The sequence below is a fragment of the Cyanistes caeruleus genome, chromosome 9, assembly GCF_971803275.1.
Source record: "Cyanistes caeruleus chromosome 9, bCyaCae1.hap1.1, whole genome shotgun sequence".
NCBI lineage: Eukaryota > Metazoa > Chordata > Aves > Passeriformes > Paridae > Cyanistes > Cyanistes caeruleus.
In genome coordinates, this window is record NC_141709.1 from 3,248,925 (window position 1) to 3,267,210 (window position 18,286).

Below are 18,286 nucleotides of genomic sequence, written 5' to 3' on the forward strand. Positions count from 1 at the left end.
CCGCCGCCGGGGCCGGGAACCGGCGCTGGTGCTGAAGCCCCGCCGGGGCTGCGGCGGGGCCGGCGGTGCCCGGGTGTGCCGAGCTCCGCACCGCGCGTGTGCCCCGACCTCTGTCCCCCGGCAAGAGGTTACAGGCGGTAATTAATTCATTAATTAACGGACCTGACAGCCGAGGGGTGCCGGACACACACACATACAAACACACACACACACGCCGCCTCTCCATCAGCACCTCCCCGCGGCACGGCGGGCACCGGGAGGCGCGGGGGGCCGGTGCCCGCAGCCCTGCCGGGGGCCGTACCTCATACTGGATGTACTGCTTCCGCCACTCGGGGGTGATGTGCGCCGCGAGGTGCTCGGCGAACTTCATCCTGCCGCCGCCGCCGCCGCCGGCGGGCCGGGGCCGCGCTCGCTCCGCGCCCGCAGAGCCGCCTCGGCGGCGCCTGGCTGCGAACGGGTAGTGGGGGGCGGGGGGGGTCCGCCGCCACCGCACATGGGCCCCCGCCCGCCCGCCCCGCCACTCCTCAGCCCGCCTCGGGCCTCCTCAGCGCCGCCCCGCCGCTGCCGCCGCCTCCTCGGCCGCCGCCGCCGCCATGTTCGCCACCGCCTCCCGCCGTCACCGCCCGCAGCCAACCGGCACCGGCACCGCGCGTCCCCGGCACCGCCGCCCGCCCACAGCCGCGGGGCGGGGCCTGCTCCCGGCACCGCCCCGGGCCCGCCCGCCCGCCCCGCGGCACCGCCGCGCCGCCGCCCCGGGGCGGGGCCCCCGCCCGGCACCGCCCTGAGGGGAGGCGCCGTTCCCGCGCCGGCCGCCGGGGGGCGCCGCGGGGCGCGCGGGGCTGGGGTCAGGTTCGGGGCGCGGGAGCGACACCCGAGACCCCCGGGATGGCCGGGACAGACCCCGGGGGAGTGCGGGGCTGCACGGGGAGAGACGGGAACGGGAACGGGAACGGGAACGGGAACGGGAACGGGAACGGGGATGGGATAGGGATGGGGATGGGGATGGGGATGGGAACGGGGACGGGGATGGGATTGGGAAAGGAGTAGGATGGGATGAGATCGGCGTATGATGGGATGCGAATGGGATGTGATGGAAAGATGAGGTGAAACGGGAAGGGGGTGGGAAAGGGAGAAGTGTAGCAGGGAGGGTGCTGCGCAGGGGGGAAAAGAAGTGGCGGGATGGGGAGGGATCAAGGAGAGGAAAGACAGAGAACAGAGGTGAAGATGGGGAAAGAGCAGGAGAAAGTGCAGGAAAGAATAAGGATTGAGGGAGGAGGGAAGCTGGGCTGAGCAGTCACAAAAGACCAGGAGAAAAGGAACAGAAAGATAGGAGGGGAAAAGAAATGGGAAAGAGGAGAAAGGGAAAATTTTCCAAAAGTTGCATGATCACCACCTTTGCCCTTGCACTGCCCATCAATGCCGTGCACATCTGGGCTGAGACAGGGGGAGCAGGGACTCCAGGGCAGCTCTTGGGGCAAACCCACCCGTTTGTCTGTCTGTCTGGAACAGACACCCCTGGGGCTGGGGATTCGGTACCCGCTGGGTCATGGCCTGAAAGACCAAACTGGGAATGGGGTTGCAACCCTTGGTTATCCCAAGGATTCTCAGTGGCCCTAACCCTGCCCCTCCCCAATTCCTTCATTTTGGAGATTCGCCGCATTTGGGATTAATTTTGGTTTCCTTCAAGCCTCCCAACCTCCAGCACAACTTCAGGTGGCAGTTTCCAGCTTTTCCCCACCCTCGCAGGGCCGATCCCATCCCCGCACCTCAAGGTCCCTCCCCAGCAGCAGCTGCTGGAGCATCGCTCCCCCTGACACTGCAGAGCTCGTTTGCTGAGGAGATTTATGGGGGTCCTGTGGCAGGCCCGGGTGGGATCCGTGATTTGCGAGGGCTGAGATTTGCCTGGCAGCCACAGCGGCGCTCGCTGATACCATCTCTTAATTACGTTTACAGCAACCCCTTTAGTGCACGCAGCTTTAGTGCCCTTCATGTGAAACCTCTCGCTCAGCAAGCCTTGCCGGCGCTGACCCCAGCACCGGTGTCACAGCTTGGCTTACATTTCTCAGGTCACCGGCTTTTTCAGTGCCTCACCTTGGCAGGCATCGCTGTGCCCGATAACATCGGCTGAGCCTGCTCCCGACGCGAGCTGGGATGTTACAGCCTCGACCCTCTGAATGCTGTCAGGCTCCCAGAGGTAATTTGCAGCCCAGGGGAGGGCAGGAAAGGGGATTAAGAAATAAATATTCTCTTTGTTATTTGCGGGAGGCATTGCCTGGAATACGTACTGGGATGTATAATAAAGAAATGTCTTGTACGATGGCTAAGAGATTTCATGATGGAAAACAACCGATGATCCCCCTCTCCCACCTTCTCTTTATTTATTTTTTATCCATAAATGCTATTTTTCGTATCATTAAAGGAAGGCAGATGGTAACAGGAGAGGCAGAGCAGAGGCAGGGCTCTTTGCCCCGTAGAAACAGCTCCCTTCAAATATCTGATTGGCAAATCCCTGCCTCCCGTTATCAGACACCCTTTGGGACCACACTTACCATCCTAGTGTTTCACTGCTCTGCTGGGACTTGGGGCTTTCCAACTCCTCTAAAGGTTTCGAAACTCTCAGCTCCGCATATCCAGGCTTGGGGGAGGAATGCAGGAAGGGAGAGAGGGCAAGGAGAAGCCTTAAATGAAAGAGAAAAGACCACCACCATTGCCTGCCTCTACTGCCTTCTGCCCAAGGCTGGGTGGAGGGCAGGCAGGGGGAATCCAGACAGCTCTGAGGAGGGATGCTGGTCCCAAACAATCCTAGTCTTGGATCTGAATCTCAGCCCCCACAGCTCAAGTTTGGATCCCAGTCTCTGTGCCTTAGGTCTAGATCTCGCTCCCCATACCTCCCTTTCACCAGGCTGCCATATTTTCCTCATCTCTCTCTCTCTCTTTTTTCCAGGAAAGAGTTTGCATTGTGATTTCCCCCGTGCTGTTGTAGTTAGGGAAAAAAAAAATCATAGAAGCAATGTTATTTGCATTTTGAAACCAAGCAAGGAGAAGCCAGAGTGGGCTTTCCGCCAGTGCAGTCTGGCACTTGCTTTGTTGGGAGCATATAGAATAATTTATAAATAGCATGGTGGGATTTTTTTAAAATATATAATTATACTTTTAAAGCTCCTGCATAACTGGGGAAAAGGAGTCTTCGAAAAAGGCTTTAGAAAAAAGAGTCTTGCCGAGGGAAAATTTGCTTTACTGGCATTCATAAAATCACAAATAGGAGGATTTTCCATCACAGGAGACAATGCAGGAAACCCATGGACCTCCTCCCCGGGCAAAAGGATTTTAACATGTCTGGATATTTAGGGGCTTGGTTTGTCATGGAAATGCTTGATGAGCACAACCTCCCCTGGCCCCATGAGCAGAGCAGGATGTGCTGAGCCTGGACCATGGGGTCAGGGGGATTTGGTGTGATTTACTAAATTCCCTTGTCATTCAGCATCAGGGGGGTCTAGGAAGATACAGTAATCTCTCCACTGAAAACACAAGAAATAATGCCCACTCCCAGGGTTTTGGGAGCAGCAGCATGTCCCAGCCTTGGTGTAGAAGCAGTGGAGGAATCAGGAGGGGCAAAGGCTGCTCTTTGCATCTTTCACTGCCCTGCCCTACCCATGTGTCGATTCCCACCCCAGAGGGACAAGCAGAGGCTCCGCTGCCACTGCTTGGAAAGGAAGACAGGGAGTAAATAAATGCAGAGGTAAAAGCAAGTCGGGAGAGAGCTTGGCGTGGATCAACGAAAAAATTGAGTAAATCACACCAAGAGATGCTGCCCTGACTTCCAGGATCAATAGAACATCAGCCCTGGGCTTGGACACCCCTGCACCTGCTGGCCAGCCCTGAGCCCTGCCATTATCAGCTCCATCGATGGAAGACTTGAGGAAGGGAGTCGATAGATCAGATTTCCCAGTGCAAAAATGCACAAATCCTCCGGCAGCCTGAGCTGGAGCTATTGATTTTTCTCGTATTTCCCCTCCCTACTGGCAGAGGATGAGGGTGTGATGATGAGCATCAGGAGCTGGGGGGTCCCAGAGAAGAGACAGTGCACAAGGTCAGACTGGGAGCAGCCCAATCCACTGGGACATGTCAGGGTGTTTATACAGCCAAGTTAGCTGCCCACAGAAAGCTCTTTCAAGCCAGGAGGAAAAGTGGATTCTAGGACATAATAGTGCAGTGAATTGGTGTGATTCCAGTGGCAGGGATGTTGGTATCCATCCATCCTGGCAGCTCGTGCAGATTTTCCAAGGTGGGTAAGATGATGCTTTCGTCCCTGTTTCAGGATGAAGCCTGCCAGGAGGGGCTGTGCCTTCCTCTGCCTTGGATGCAGCAGGATCAATTTACCCACTGGTTGAATTTGATCTGTTGGGACTTGAGTCCATCACAGAGGAGGATTGGAGACTCGATATTCCCAAAAGCCAGCCCCAGGGATGGGGCAGCTCATGCAGATGTGGGTCTGTGGGCAGTAACCATGCCCTGCTGAGCTTGGGTATCATCTGCCCTGCACTCCTCAGGGCAGGATTTTCCCTATACATCACTCATCCAGTGTCCACTAAAATTCCAACATCAGGGATTACCCTGACTGGAAGCCCACCTGGAGGTTTGGTTGCAGCTGAAACCCCCAGGGATGCAGATACACAGGGAAAGAAGCAGCTCCCCTTTTTCCAGGAGTGTTCCCCGTGCTGGGAGCCGAGCTGCCTCGGTACCGGGTGACCTTTCGGGGGTTGACTCATGAGCAGGCGGCAGCTCCTCGCCTCTCACACGTGTCCCCTCCGCTTTGCCGAGCTCCCAGCAGCATCCTGCCTGCCAGCCCAGCCAGGGAATCTGAAATAACCCATCTGCCCAGGCAGTTCAGTGCCCCTACCATGTGGCTTCCAGGAGTGCAGCGTGCCCCAGTGTCACAGAGGGATGAGCCCTGGGAGCTGTGCCAGTGCTGGCTGGGCTGGGGACTCGCTGTGCTGCCTCAATCTGGGAGCAGATGGGGGGTTTCACGCCCTTCCTTGGTGTGTAAGTGATTGCTCCTGGATGGTTTCCAATCCACATATATGTGCCTGCTTTAATTTATGCACGCTTGCTTTGTGTGAGAAGACAGCAGCTGACCAGTGGTTGGGAAAACTAAACACCCTGAAAAGGTCTAAAATTAGAGAAGAAATAAGAGCTGCTTCCTCCAAGCCCCAAAGCTGCCTGGGCTTCTTCCAGGAGAGCCTGGGAAGTGCCTCCAACCTCCCTGATCCACCCCCAGGGCTGCCCCACTGATAAATCCCCATGCTGAAGCTGAAGGGAGCCTGTCCCCTCTGCACGTCTCCGTGTCTGTAGGATTGCCCCGCCGTGCTCTGGGGCAGCACAGACCCTTATCCCTTTGGGATGTTTTCCAGGGGACAGGGGCTGGTAAAGTGCCAGGTGGCCTTGGGACCGTTCCTGTCCTGTTTACCCCAACCTCACTTGCCTTGTTAAACACACCTCTGCCTCCCCTTCGCCTTAGTCCTGACTGCTGGCCATTTCCCAGGGGAATGCACCACACGAGGGGAGTGAAGGAAACAGGGCAGCACCCACCAAACAGCAGCAAGGGAGGTGACCTGGGACAAAAAACAGCACCCATGGAGCTGCTGCTGCTGCTGCTGGGTCACACAGCCAAGGCCAGGATCACACCAGAGTCACAGCAGGCTGCGCTGGAAACACAAGATATTGGCACTTCTCAGTGCACCAAGCTGCCACAAGCACATTATAAAAGCTGGGGGAACCCCTCATCCCTGTGTCACCCCTGTGACATGTGAGTGGTCTTGCTTGGAAGAGTAGCCCATGCCCATGTGTGACACCATGAACTGGAGGAGGTGTCACTGCAATTCTCTGCACTAAACTTGTGTCCCTTGTCCAGCGTGTCAGTAATGGCAAAAAAAAGTTGAGTGCCATCGAGCTTGAGGTGTGTGGTAATAGATCTCTAAAGCTGGCTGGACTTCCTAGGAGTTTTTGGAAACCCTGGCATAGTTTTGTGAGGTTTTCAACAATCTCTGGACCTTAACAAAGTGCATGAAAGGACACAGGCTTCCTATTTGCAAGGGTTGTAAATAGCCAGGTGGGAGTAAATCTCTTCTCCTGTGTGACAGGACTGGAGGAAACTGCCTCAGGTTACTCCAGAGGAGGTTTAGATTGGATATTAGGAAAAATTTCTTCATTGAAATGGTGGCCAGGCATTGGAACAGGCTTCCCAGGGCAGTGGTAGAATCAAGGTCCCTAGAAATGTTCCAAAAAAAATGTGGGTGTGATGCTTAGGGACATGTTTAGTGGTGAACAAGGCAGTCCTGAGTTAATGGTTGGACCCGATGATCTTAGAGGTTTTTCCAACCTTAAGGATCCTGTGGTTTTAGGAGAAGAACAGCTGCTCCTGCCAAACCTGGCCTGACCCTGCCTAGCTAGAGCCCTGGGTCACAGGCATCCTTAGGCTGTCAGCTCCTGCTGATGTCCCCAGTGGGTTGCAGGTGCCAGATGTTGTGCTCCAGTCTGCTGGGACATCTCCTGGGGCAGCACTGAGTTGACTGTTCCTCTCTGGAGGGTCTCATTTGGCCTGGAGGATGAATTGCATATCTCCAGATCATTCCCTTATGCACCAGGGCTGAGTGTGAACCATTTGCAGGTACCATAACATACAGCTCCAGGTCCTGCAGCCTCAGGAGAGATGTCAGATCAGAAAGAATCATTTAAAGCAAGTGGGGATGTGTCCCAGAGGTCCTTGTGTGACCAGGACACAGAGCAAGGGCAGCACATCAGCTGGATTCCCATCCCAGCTCTGGACTGGGTCCATGCTGGGAGCTCCATGCTCTGCTGGGAGCAGAACATCTCTGAACTCTGATGGCAGCCCTGGGCCAGACACAGCCTGGCTTTGTCCTCACCACAGAAATTAGCCCTGGATCAAACCACACACGTGTGGAGCTCCCTGGCATTTCTCAGTGACTCCAAGAAATGCCAGCAGATTTGGCAAGGGTCACCCTCACACCCTGAGACCCCCCCCCATGCCCTGCAGATCCTCTCTGTCTCCAGACATCATCTCGGTTTTTATAAGTCTGGCAGGAGTTAGCCTAAACAAACCGGAGCTGGGAGGTGAAAACGCTTTTCTGTGGTGCAAGTTTTTATCCTGCATGACTTGTGGCATCACGTGAGGGAAATCTGTAAGTAAAAGTCAGGCTGGAGCCATTTATAACAGCAGCACTGTGATTGTTACTCCTGACAGCTGCAATTACAGGCACTCCCTTCCATCCCTGCACTCCGGGGGAGAGCGGAGCCGGCGCCAGAAACAGCTTTTCCAGAGCTGCATCCCTGCTCCAGTGCACCTGAACAGTGCTCAGGGAGGGTTCCAGGGATGGAGGGTGGGATGGGGGGTAACCCCATCTCAGGAGGGTTTGGGGAGGGATGCAGGATGTAAGGGGAGCTCATCAGCTGGTGTTCATCTCCGTGGGCAGGACAGGGCATTATCCAGGGGCTCTACAGGAGAGCCAAACTCTCACTGGGGACAAACCCTCCTGGTGGCCCTGGATAAGCCCAAAGTGGGGTTCAGGTGAGGGCAGCATCCTGGCAGGATCACTGCTGGGCGTTTCTTTCCAGCAGCACAGCCTAGATCTCCTGCCTGAGGGGTGTTTGGTGTTTTCCAGGTGGGTCAGCACTGCGGTGCCAGCAGCCACAGTGACCAGAGAACTGTCAGGGAATTTGAGAGCTGGGCACCAGAGAGAGAGCCCTGCCAGGGGAGATGGAGAGGAAAATGAAGGACATCCATAGTCTCACAGTGACAGGGCAGTGACAAATAAAGCCATTACTCACTCAATGTGAGCCGAGGGGGAGCTGACGAGAGGCAGGGCAGTGTGGAGGTGGCAGCCCAAATCCAGCTGGGCTTTCCTGCTCAACACCTCAGGTCTGTTTCTCCACGCAGTTTCTGGGGAACTGAAACATCCAAATTGAGCTAAATGTCATCATTACCCTAGTGAAAACCCCCACACATAAAAAGTGCCTTTTTCTTTTGCTCTTTTCGGTGAATAACACCGTGGGGTTTGTTTCACAGCTAAAGGCTCTGCTGTGGTTGTTGTGTGGTGACCCCATCACATCCCTGGGCAGCCTATTCCAGCGATTCATAACCTTTTTCCTGAAGGAATTTTTCCTAATATCTAGCCTGAACCTCTCCTAGTACAGCTTGAGGCCATTTCCTCTCATCCTATCTCTTGCAGCCTGGGAGTAGAGATGATCTCTACCTGGTCACAGCCTCCTCTTAGAGAGTTGTAGAGAGCAACAAGGTCTCCCCTGAGCCTCCTTTTCTCCAGGTCAAACAGCCAGACTTTCCTGCTGAAGAAAAAAAAAAAGATGGGAAATAGGATAGAAAGAAGCAGGAGGCCGAATAAAATGAAACAAAAAGAAAGATTTTTGTGTCTGCTTCATGCAAAATAAAAGGCTCTAGATCAACCAAAACAAAGTATCTCCATTTCCATTTAGAAAACAGAACACACACAACATTTCATCTGGCTGACCCAAAATGAAAAGATCTAGTGCTGAGATATCTCTCTCCATGGAAAGATTCACTATTTGAACAGCTCCAGCTCCAGCAACCTTTGTACCTCTGGCCAATTTCTGTGTTGCAACCACGCTGGTGCTGATGTCAGCCCAGCAGGGCTCTGGGTACGCTTGGGGATCAGTGCTCAGCACCTGCCAGAGGAGTTTTTCCATCAGTGTTTAAGAGGTTTAATGATATGCCAGGAAAAGGCAGATTTATGCACGTCTGAGGGGGTTTATGCATTCCCACTGATTTGTATTCAGCACTGCACAGGAATTTATGGAAGGAGGGGATCGATGTTTTATTGATATCTAAAAAAACCTATATGATGGATGTGCTAATTACACATTTTTTCTCCCAGACTCCCTTTATTATACACAAACAAATGGCCCTGCTGCTTTAACATATGCAGGGGAAATGTGCAACAGAGCCAAGCTCCTTGGAGGTGATGCATGAAGGGGGGGCCTGGCTAATGCCAGGGCAGAGACCTCAGTTCTTTGTTTAACTTCTTCTTAACTGGCCAGTATTGAGTTTTGGTTTCCTGTTGCCCGTGACTCCATTTCCATTTCATGGAAATCAGGAACAGGAGGGCACAGGTCTTGCAGCCACATTGCTACAGCAGGTATTGGTTCCCAAAAATCCTGAGCAGGGTGTGCCATTTGCTGTGCCTTGCTAAGAGGGGACACAGAGGGGGAAGGAGCAGGGGTTTTTATCTTGCTTCTGAAGCAGTGAGCGTGCAGAGGAGAGGGGCAGCACTCAGTGCTTGTCTCCCCTCCTCCCTCTCCCACTGCAGGGGTGAAGGCGAGCCAGGTGCTGTGATATGTGTAGCAATACATGTAAAAAATCAATATTGCTGATGGAAATCACAGGCACACTCTGCCCTGTCACTGCCTGATGAGCCTCAGCCCCACCCCAGCGCTCCCGTGCTCCAAGCAGGGAAGGAGGGTGGCTCTGCTCAGTGCAGAACTCTGTGCTCTGCTTTCTGCAGGAGGCATGTGGGATTTGGGAAGCCACCAGAGCAGGGAAAGGATCTTCTGGGTGCAGGACACGGGGTAGATACAAGAGGTGGTAGCAGCGTGGAAGAGAAGGTGGGGTAAAGCATGGACCCCAAAGCATCGCAGCAGAGTGCTGCCTGCCCGAAACTGGCAGCACAGCTTGGGTTCTCACAGTGAGAATTTTGTCATCTTGGAGGCCAGGGAAAAAGTTCTCAGCCATTAACCTCGTGTGCTGCCAAGAAATGGCTTTGGCAGGCAGCTGCCACCCACGCAGCTCCAGGCTCCATATGCAGACAAGGCATGGGGTTGCTTGGCTTTGACAGGGCTTGGTGGTGCCCTACAGGGATGTTTGGCAAAGGTTCAGTCAGAAGTGAGTCCCTCTTGGTCCCTCCTGTGCCCTGGCAGGGAGACACGATGGAGAGGAGGTCTCTCCCCCAGGGACATTGGTTCAGCGACCAAATCTTCCAAAAAGCCATGAGGAAGACAAGGGAAAGGAGAGCAGCAGGATGAGAACATATGCAATGGGTGGTCTGGAGGAGCTCTGGGGACAGGAGGGGACATTTATTAAGCAGAGGAGCAGCTCTGTCCACAGCAGGGGTGACATATGCCAGGTTGAGGTGTACTGGGGGCTGTGCCACTCGTCTTCGGGGGCCACACACATCCCCAGCCTGCTCCTCCTCCAAAGGCAGGTGTCTCCCACAGTGAAAAGCACATCTACAAAAGAACCAGCTCTTAATTGCCTCCTTCTCCTTTTGTTGTGGGGAAAAAAAAAAAAAGAAGTAATCACAGCTTAGCTCACAGGGATCCCTTCAGATGTTGCTCTCAGGCTGGCCAAGGCTTGGGGCATGCAGTGGCCTCTGCCCTCAGCACAGGGACAATGACAGGTCTCCAGGCTGGCCAGCAGGATGGATATGATAATTATGCAGGGATATTTTTTCCCTGCTTGGCATTGCCTGTTATTGTGCCTTTGCTATCCCAGCGTGGGACCTGGGGCAGACCCACATTATGCAGCCCGTGCAAGGGCCCTGCATGATTTATTTTATTTTTAACCACTTGGTGCTTGTAATGCTTCTGGTATTGTGTGTCCTGCAGCCCAGGGCTGGGGGAATGGGCCGAATTGGACCTGGCTCATACTGGGATGACTGGAGGCTCTCCCAGCCCTGCACCACCTCGTGTTTCCAGGGGGTGGTGAGTGCACCCAGCACAAGGACATTGGCACTGGGTTCCAATTCCAAATCAACATTACCCAGCAGAGCAGGAGCAGCATGTCTGAGCCCAGCATCCCCATCCTCCGTGTTCCCACGCCAGGTTCCCAAAACCTCCACGGGCGCCTTGCATCAAACCTGCTCCCACGCCCGCCTGAGCGAGGGGGTGGGAGGAAGGATCAGACCTTCGGTGCAAAAAATAAAAAAAGAAATTTAAAAAATTTTAAAAAAAGGCAAAGAAAAAGTGAAAGAGAGCTGGTAGGAGCTGCAAGTGCTCTGGAGAAGAAACCCGGCGAGGCAGGGAGGCTTCTCTCACCATGGAGACGCGGCAGAGAGCGTGCGGAGGCTCCGAGCTCCGGCTCATTCGCTGCGAGAACTTTTCCGGAGCTGTTGGAAGCGGATTGGGCTCTGCCAGCCCGCCCGGCTGCCCGGGAGCCCCGGCGGGGTCGGGCCGGGCGCGGCTGCCCCGCACCGAGCAGAGCTGGCACAGCTGGCACAGCTGGCACAGCTGGATGGAGCAGAACGGGGCTGCTGGGGAGCGGTGGGAGGACGAGTGTGTATAAATATTGCCGTTTGTTTGTCAGGCTGGATGTTAGTCAGTCATGTATATGTTTATTTTTTATTATTTTTATTTAATTTTTTTAAAATTTTTTTTGGTTGGTTCAGCCTTTTTCTCCCCTTCCTTTCAAACCAGGGCTTCATCCCCATTGCACAAGCTGTGGGGGTCATAGATTAGCAAGGTACCCTTTGTCTCCACAGAAAGCAGCTGGGGGAAGAGGGATGCTTGCAAGCACATTCCTGGCTTTGGCACAGCCAAATCTGTGCCCAGTCTGATACTGAGCAGAGGCTGGGCCCCCCTGCCCCAATTGGAAAAGCTGGGATACAGGGATCCACTCCTTTTTCATGGAGGGCTGTGGTGTGCCTGTGCTCATGCCACCTTCAGTGCCACGGTTTGATGTCCCTGCATGGCTGTTTTCAGGTGCTTCAGTGATCACAAACAGAAACATAGAATATTCTTAATTGGAAGAGACACATAAGGATCATCGAGTCCAACTCCTGGCCTTGCACAGGACAGCCCCAAAAATCCCACCATGTGCCTGAGAGTGTTGTCCCAATGTTTTCTGTCAGGCTTGGTGCTGTGACCACTCCTCTGGGGAGCCTGTTCCAGTGCCCAGCCACCCTCTGGGTGAGGAATCTTTCTCTGACATCCAGCCTAAACCTCCCCTGACACAGCTCCATGCCATTCCCCCAGGGCCTGTCACTGTGATGCTCCAGCTTGCTGCCTGGGCTATTTTGGGGCTTTCCCCCCGCCAAGTAAATCCTCTGGCACCCAGTGAGGTTGTGAAGAGAGTGAGAGCATAAAAGCCAAACCGTCCCTGCCTGTCATGGAATGTCTTTTTTTTCCCCCCACAGCTCCTGCATTTTCCTCTGGAAGTCCCTGGATGGAAAAGTGGGTGCATGCATTGCACACAGGCTGCTGAATGGAAAAGGTTGGCTTTTTTCCTCTTTCTCTCTTCACAGCCTCACTGGGTGCCAGAGGCTTTTCTTAGAGGTGGAAAAAGCCCCAACATAGCCCAGGCAGCAAGCTGGAGCATCACAGTGACAGGGCCTGAGGGAACGGAATGGAGCTGTGTCAGGGGAGGATTAGGCTGGTATATGAAAGATATTAGAGAAATATAGAAATATACAGAAATATAGAGAGATATAGAAATATATAGAGATATAGAAATACATAGAGATATAGAAATATATAGAGATATATAGAGATATTAGAGAATATCCTCACCCCGAGGGTGGCTGGGCACTGGAACAGGCTCCCCAGGGAAGTGATCACAGCATCGAGGCTGACAGAGCTCCAGAAACATTTGGACAACACTCTCAGGCACACGGTGTGACTCCTGGAGCTGTTCTGTGCAGGGCCAGGAGTTGGATTCAACGATCCTTGTGTGGCCCTTCCAACTCAGGGTATTTTCTGTTCTGTGGGTGAATTGGATGTGGCTGGGATTTGCCACATGGGGAGACCAAGGGTGCTGGAAGCACCTTCATCATCACCCAGTGCCTCGGGGTGACACAGGGACCCCAAAACCGAGCCCCCCAGCTGTCAGCACGGAGCGGGCCGGGGGCTGCGGGGTGGCCAAGGGCTCCCGGGGAACTCGGGGCTGCCATTCGCCACGGCCGGCGGTGGAGGAAGGAGGGAGACGGGACTCGACAGCTGTGCCCGGGAGAGGGAAACTTTCCGCCCGAAGCGGATACCGGGATAAATATAAACTGCTTTGGGATAGCTCTTGGCCGGGACCACCGGGCAGGGCAGGGTCACCCCTGGGAACCCGGCACCGCATCCCGGCTCATCCCGGCTGACATCGCGTACCGGCTTCATCCCGGCGGATCCCGACGGCGTGTCCGGGGAATCCCGGCCGGTACCGGGCATTGTGTCCCGGGGGAATCCCGGCCGGTACCGGGCACTGTGTCCCGGGATGATCCCGGCCGGTACCGGGCACTGTGTCCCGGGGGATCCCGGCCGGTACCGGGCACTGTGTCCCGGGATGATCCCGGCCGGTACCGGGCACTGTGTCCCGGGATGATCCCGGCCGGTACCGGGCACTGTGTCCCGGGATCATCCCGGCCGGTACCGGGCACTGTGTCCCGGGGGAATCCCGGCCGGTACCGGGCACTGTGTCCCGGGGGAATCCCGGCCGATACCGGGCACTGTGTCCCGGGATGATCCCGGCCGATACCGGGCACTGTGTCCCGGGATGATCCCGGCCGGTACCGGGCACTGTGTCCCGGGATGATCCCGGCCGGTACCGGGCACTGTGTCCCGGGACCCGCCGCACTCTCCCCGGGATGGTCTCGGAGCGGCCCGCGAGTGCCCTCCAGTGGTCCCGGGAGGAAGAGGAGGAGGAGGAGGAAGATGATGATGATGATGATGATGATGATGATGGGGAGGCCAGCGGCAGCGCCAGGGGTGGCAGCCCGGCACAGAGGAGCTTTGGGGCCGCAGGAGGGGTTGCCCAGAGAAGCTGAGGCTGCCCCATCCCTGGAGGTGTTCAAGGCCAGGTTGGATGGGGCTTGGAGCAACCCGGGATCGTGGGAGGTGTCCCTGCCCATCCGGGGCTGGATGAATTTTAAGATCCACCCCCTTAATCCATCGCTGGATCCGTCACACCCTCAATCCTGGGGCCCTCAATTCAGGAAGGACATTGAGGTGCTGGAGCAAGTCCAGGGAAGGACGAGCTCAGTGTCAGCATCTTCTCCCATCCTCGACAGGATGAGAGGAAACAGCCTCAAGCTGCGGCACGAGAGGTTTAGATTTGATATTAGAGAAGTTTTGTTATAAAATGACGATATAGTATTGGCTTTCACATTTGTGTATTAGCTTTTGCGTATTATTATTAATCACAAAGATGTTGATGTGGTGCAATTTCTATTTCCTTTTTGGTATAGTATAATCTGTGAGTTTATTTATGCACCGTATAGTTTATGTACATAGTAAATAATTTGATAAACATCTTATGTCTTAAGCTGTAGCATAACATTAAAATAGAGACTATGTGATGTTAAAATGCTTTTATGTAACTAAGAGGATGGTGTAAGATAATTAGGTAGTTCCTCGCATTTGTAGACTCTGTTTGATAACAGTGAAAAAAAAAAACCAGAACCCAATTTTCCGACTCCTCGTTATCAGGGAGTGTAAAAACAACAGTATGGAACCACGAGAAGAAATAAAATATATTGGTTTAATCTACAAGATGGCACAAGTTAGAGGTTAAAACCAAGCAAAAGAACATCTAAACTCAAAGGAATGTGTGAATATGTATAAACTCTTATAAATACGCATGTTCCCCTGTAAGGTAATAGTATCTAAAGAACAGTGTTTTAAGCTAAGGGTGTGCTTTTGGCAGATAGCCAAGCACCCCAGAGCTGGATTTTATCCCTTTTATCCCTCATGAAACTTTTAAAAATTTTAAAGAGCGCGTTTTGGTTTTCACAGTTTTTATACGGAGCGGGCAGTCAATCTTTGGGACAATCTGCCCAGGGCCGGCACCATCCCTGTAAGCGCTAAAACCCGCTGACATGGTTTAGTGACGAACACATTGGTGCTGCTGGGGGAAGGTTTGGGCTCGATGTCCTTGGAGGTCTTTCCCAAACCTCAGCGATTTTGGCATTTCCTTCACGTCTCCTCCCGGAACCCTCGTGCGCGGCGCGCGTTTCCCGGGGGCGGCGCGGCCGCGCGTACCGAGGCGCGGCGGGGGAGCGTGTTGCCGGGCGGACCGGGGCGGGCGCGGGCCGCCATGGCGTCGCCCCCGCTGTCGGCGGCGGGCGGGAGCGGCGGCGAGCTCAGCTCGGGCTCCGAGGCGGCGGCCACGGGCGCGGCGCTGCCGGGCCGAGACCTGTCGGCGCTCTTCGAGCAGGCGGCCGAGCGGCTCCCCTCGCTGCTGCCCGCCGCCAGCAAGGAGCAGCTGCTCTACCTGTACGCCCGCTACAAGCAGGTGAGGCGGGACCGGCCCGCGGGCTGAGCGCGGCCCCGGGGCGGGCGGGCCGGGCTGAGGGGCGACACCGGTGCGGTGCCCCGAGGGGCCGGGCCTGGGGCTCTCCCGGAGCCACGTGCCTGCGGGCTGCGGCCCAAAATGTGGCAGCGGTGCCGAGGAGGAAAGTTGCGTCCCGGATGATGGCGGGAGCGGGGGTGTTTTCCTCCGGGACTCCGCCGGCTGTGCTTGCGGTGGAGGTGGATGGAGTCCGGTAGGATAGAGCCCCGGAAATTTGGGGGAAGAGTGGTTGGGAAGTGCCCCAGCGGGAAAGGACCTGGCGATGCTGACATGAGCCCGAGAAGGCCAAGGGCATCCTAGGCTGTATCAGCCATAGTGTGACCGGTGATAAATAACACAGAAAAGAGAAATTTTCAGTTCCAGCAGGACCGGGGCAGTGACCGACCTCCTGTGCTGGGCATGGGTGAGGCCACATCTCAAATTCTGCGTTCGGTTTTGGGCTCCTCCATTCAGGAAGGACATTGAGGTTGTGGAGCATGTCCAGGAAAGGGAACAGAGCTGGGGAAGGGTCTGGAGCACAGATCTGGTGAAGAGGAGCTGAGGGAGCTCAGCCTGTAGTAAAGGAGGCTCGGAGGGAACTTCGTTGCTTTCTACAACCACCTGAGAGGAGGTTGTGGCCAGGTGGAAGTCGGGTTCTGCTCCCAAGTAACATGTGCCAGGACAAAAGGAAATGTTCTGGATCAGGTGCAGTTCAGGTTGGACTTTGGGAAGAATTCCTCACTGAAAGGGTGATGAGGCACTGGAAGGAGGGCGGTGATGGAATCACTGTTCTTAGAGGTGTTTAAAAAACGACTGGACGTGGCCCTTAGTGCCGTGGTCTGGTTGTCAAGGTGGTGATCGGTCTAAGGTGGGACTCGGTGATCTCAGAGGTCTTTTCCAAACCAAATGATTCTGTAAATCCATCACCCTGGTTGTTCTTCCTCTCACCCTCACTCACTGTGGGCGGCCCTGACGCTGCATCCTTTGAACAACAGGAACCAGACTCAAGTACTGGCAGCAGAGGTCCAGGTTGGATATTAGGAAAAACTTCTTGCCTGAGAGAGTGGGCAAACACTGGAATGGGCTGCCCAGGGAATGATCATCCCTGGAAGTGTTGAAAAACCAAGAAGATGTGGCACTTTGCCATATGGTTTTGGTGGGAATGGTGGTGTTTGGCCAAAGGCAGGACTGAGTGATCCTGGAGGTATTTTCCCACCTTAATGATTCTGTGGCATTGATTTGGCTTCAGCACAGTCTGTGGTGGTTGAAATTGGTGTGGAGAACCAACTTCAAAACTGAGCTGGTTTATTCTGGTTATAACTTTGAACACAACCCCTGTTTCCCTTCAGTCCCTGTGAGCTATAGGATGCATCCTGTCAGAACACACAATGTAACTTATTCCTGCTCCTGCAGGAGAACTTACATAAAACAAACCAAACAAAGCACCAGTTGCAAAGGACTGGAACAATCGCTTAACTTGGACAAACAGAAAACTCTAAGTGTTGTTACACCTGGAAGATGAAAGAGTAAAAAACTACAAATATAGGCTGGAAGGAGCTCTGAGCAACCTGTTCTTGTGGAAGGTGTCCCTGTCCATGCCAGGGGGGGTGGATCTAGGTGATCTTTCAACCCAAACCCTTCTGTGATTCTGTGGCTCAAGCGTGTGGCAAGAGGTGCTGCCTCAGCTTGAGAAGTGAATCCCACTCATTTGGATGAACAGACAAAGTTTGGTGTACACATTTTCTATTTATTTCCTTCCCATATGGATTACCTGTGTCCTACTACTGCCATGTAGATAGAAGTGCTCTCAATGTTTTAGTGCAATATTTAATTATCCTCTAAGCTGGCGGCTCCCAGGCTGTGGTTTGTGGACCAGTAATTATGTTAAAAGCAGGCTGGTCACGTGAGGTTTTGTTTTCAGACTGTGCTTAGCACTTAAACAGGACTCCAGGTTTCTCTTTCCCTTGTAAGAAAAGGGAGGATAGGAAAAAAAATACGAAGAGAATTTTACAAAGCCCAGGATGAGAAGAAAACAGTGTCTTTTCTATATTTTTTTTTTGTCTGTATTCTCAGGATGCTTGTTGCAAATAGCATCTTTATTTTTTGCTCTGTTTCAAATGCTTTGTGACTATCCTGGGTGGAAATGGGAAGGGATTGCTTGTTTGTCAGCTCATGATTGTCCACAGACTACAGAGGGTTTCCTGATGTTAGCTCTGTAAGACCAATAAGGAGTTTAGTGCTAAAAATTGCAAAAATCAGAAGCTGTCTCACAAGAGTCCGGAAAAGCTGACAATTAACACTTTGTCAGCACGGATTTCCAGCTGCCTTTCACTGAGAAGAACAGGGCACTTCTGTGTCCTTCTCCTGTGTCCCTGACCAAGCAGGATGTGACAGCAAGTGCTTTTGTGCTCCTTGGTTTCAGGCTGTGCTTGGCTCCTGGATTTCTGTGCCTTCCCAGTTCAGAAAGGTGCCCCCCTGTTACAGAGTGCCTGGGAGTGTAGGGCTGCCACTGGCAATGGGAGAGGTTTGCTGGCTCAGCCACTGCAGGATTATATGCCCTGCTACCTTTAAGTTTTGTAGCATTTTGTGCTTTAAATGAAAACGAGGGCACTTCATGCAAGTTTTCTGGATTTAATTACAGCAGCCGTATCAGGATGCATAATGAGCTGCTAATATATTACCCCGCTGGACGGTGGAATTGCTGGCACACAAAAGGTGCTGACTCAGATCTGTCCACTGTCCTTGATTTGGCATCCTTGTCTTTTCCCAGTTTAGTGGTTTGTGTCACTAAAGGCTTTGATTTAAGATACAGCACCGTCATAAAAGAGGTGACAGTAACAGCTGAGCTCTCTGTTAAAATACTGGATATTATTTATTTCAAACTATTTGGGTATATAGGCATTTTCCTGGAATTTTATTACCTTTTATTGGAGGCCATTTCAGGATTTTATTACTTTTCTCTCTGATTTTGTTTATGTGTCAGAGACCTGAAAA

At 53.7% G+C, this 18,286-nt stretch overlaps 2 protein-coding genes across 5 annotated transcripts in view; one reads left to right on the forward strand and one right to left on the reverse strand.

Annotated features, from left to right (window-relative positions):
- XPR1 (xenotropic and polytropic retrovirus receptor 1) overlaps positions 1 to 655 on the reverse strand; it is a 104,536-nt gene extending 103,881 nt beyond the window's left edge. The window contains exons 1-2 of one of the 4 annotated variants that reach the window (XM_086902066.1): positions 572 to 655; positions 302 to 371 (exon numbers count right to left, since the gene is read on the reverse strand). In XM_086902066.1, coding sequence (XP_086758192.1) covers positions 302 to 370 — 69 coding nt within the window. In that variant the 5' untranslated portion in view covers position 371; positions 572 to 655. Of the gene's footprint in view, positions 1 to 301; positions 489 to 571 lie in introns of those variants that run through there. The other 3 variants (XM_086902063.1, XM_086902062.1, XM_086902065.1) reach the window with 3 other exon arrangements.
- Positions 656 to 15,040: 14,385 nt separating this feature from the next.
- ACBD6 (acyl-CoA binding domain containing 6) overlaps positions 15,041 to 18,286 on the forward strand; it is an 81,510-nt gene continuing 78,264 nt past the window's right edge. The window contains exon 1 of the mRNA XM_086841283.1: positions 15,041 to 15,256. Coding sequence (XP_086697409.1) covers positions 15,059 to 15,256 — 198 coding nt within the window. The 5' untranslated portion in view covers positions 15,041 to 15,058. The remainder of the gene's footprint in view (positions 15,257 to 18,286) is intronic.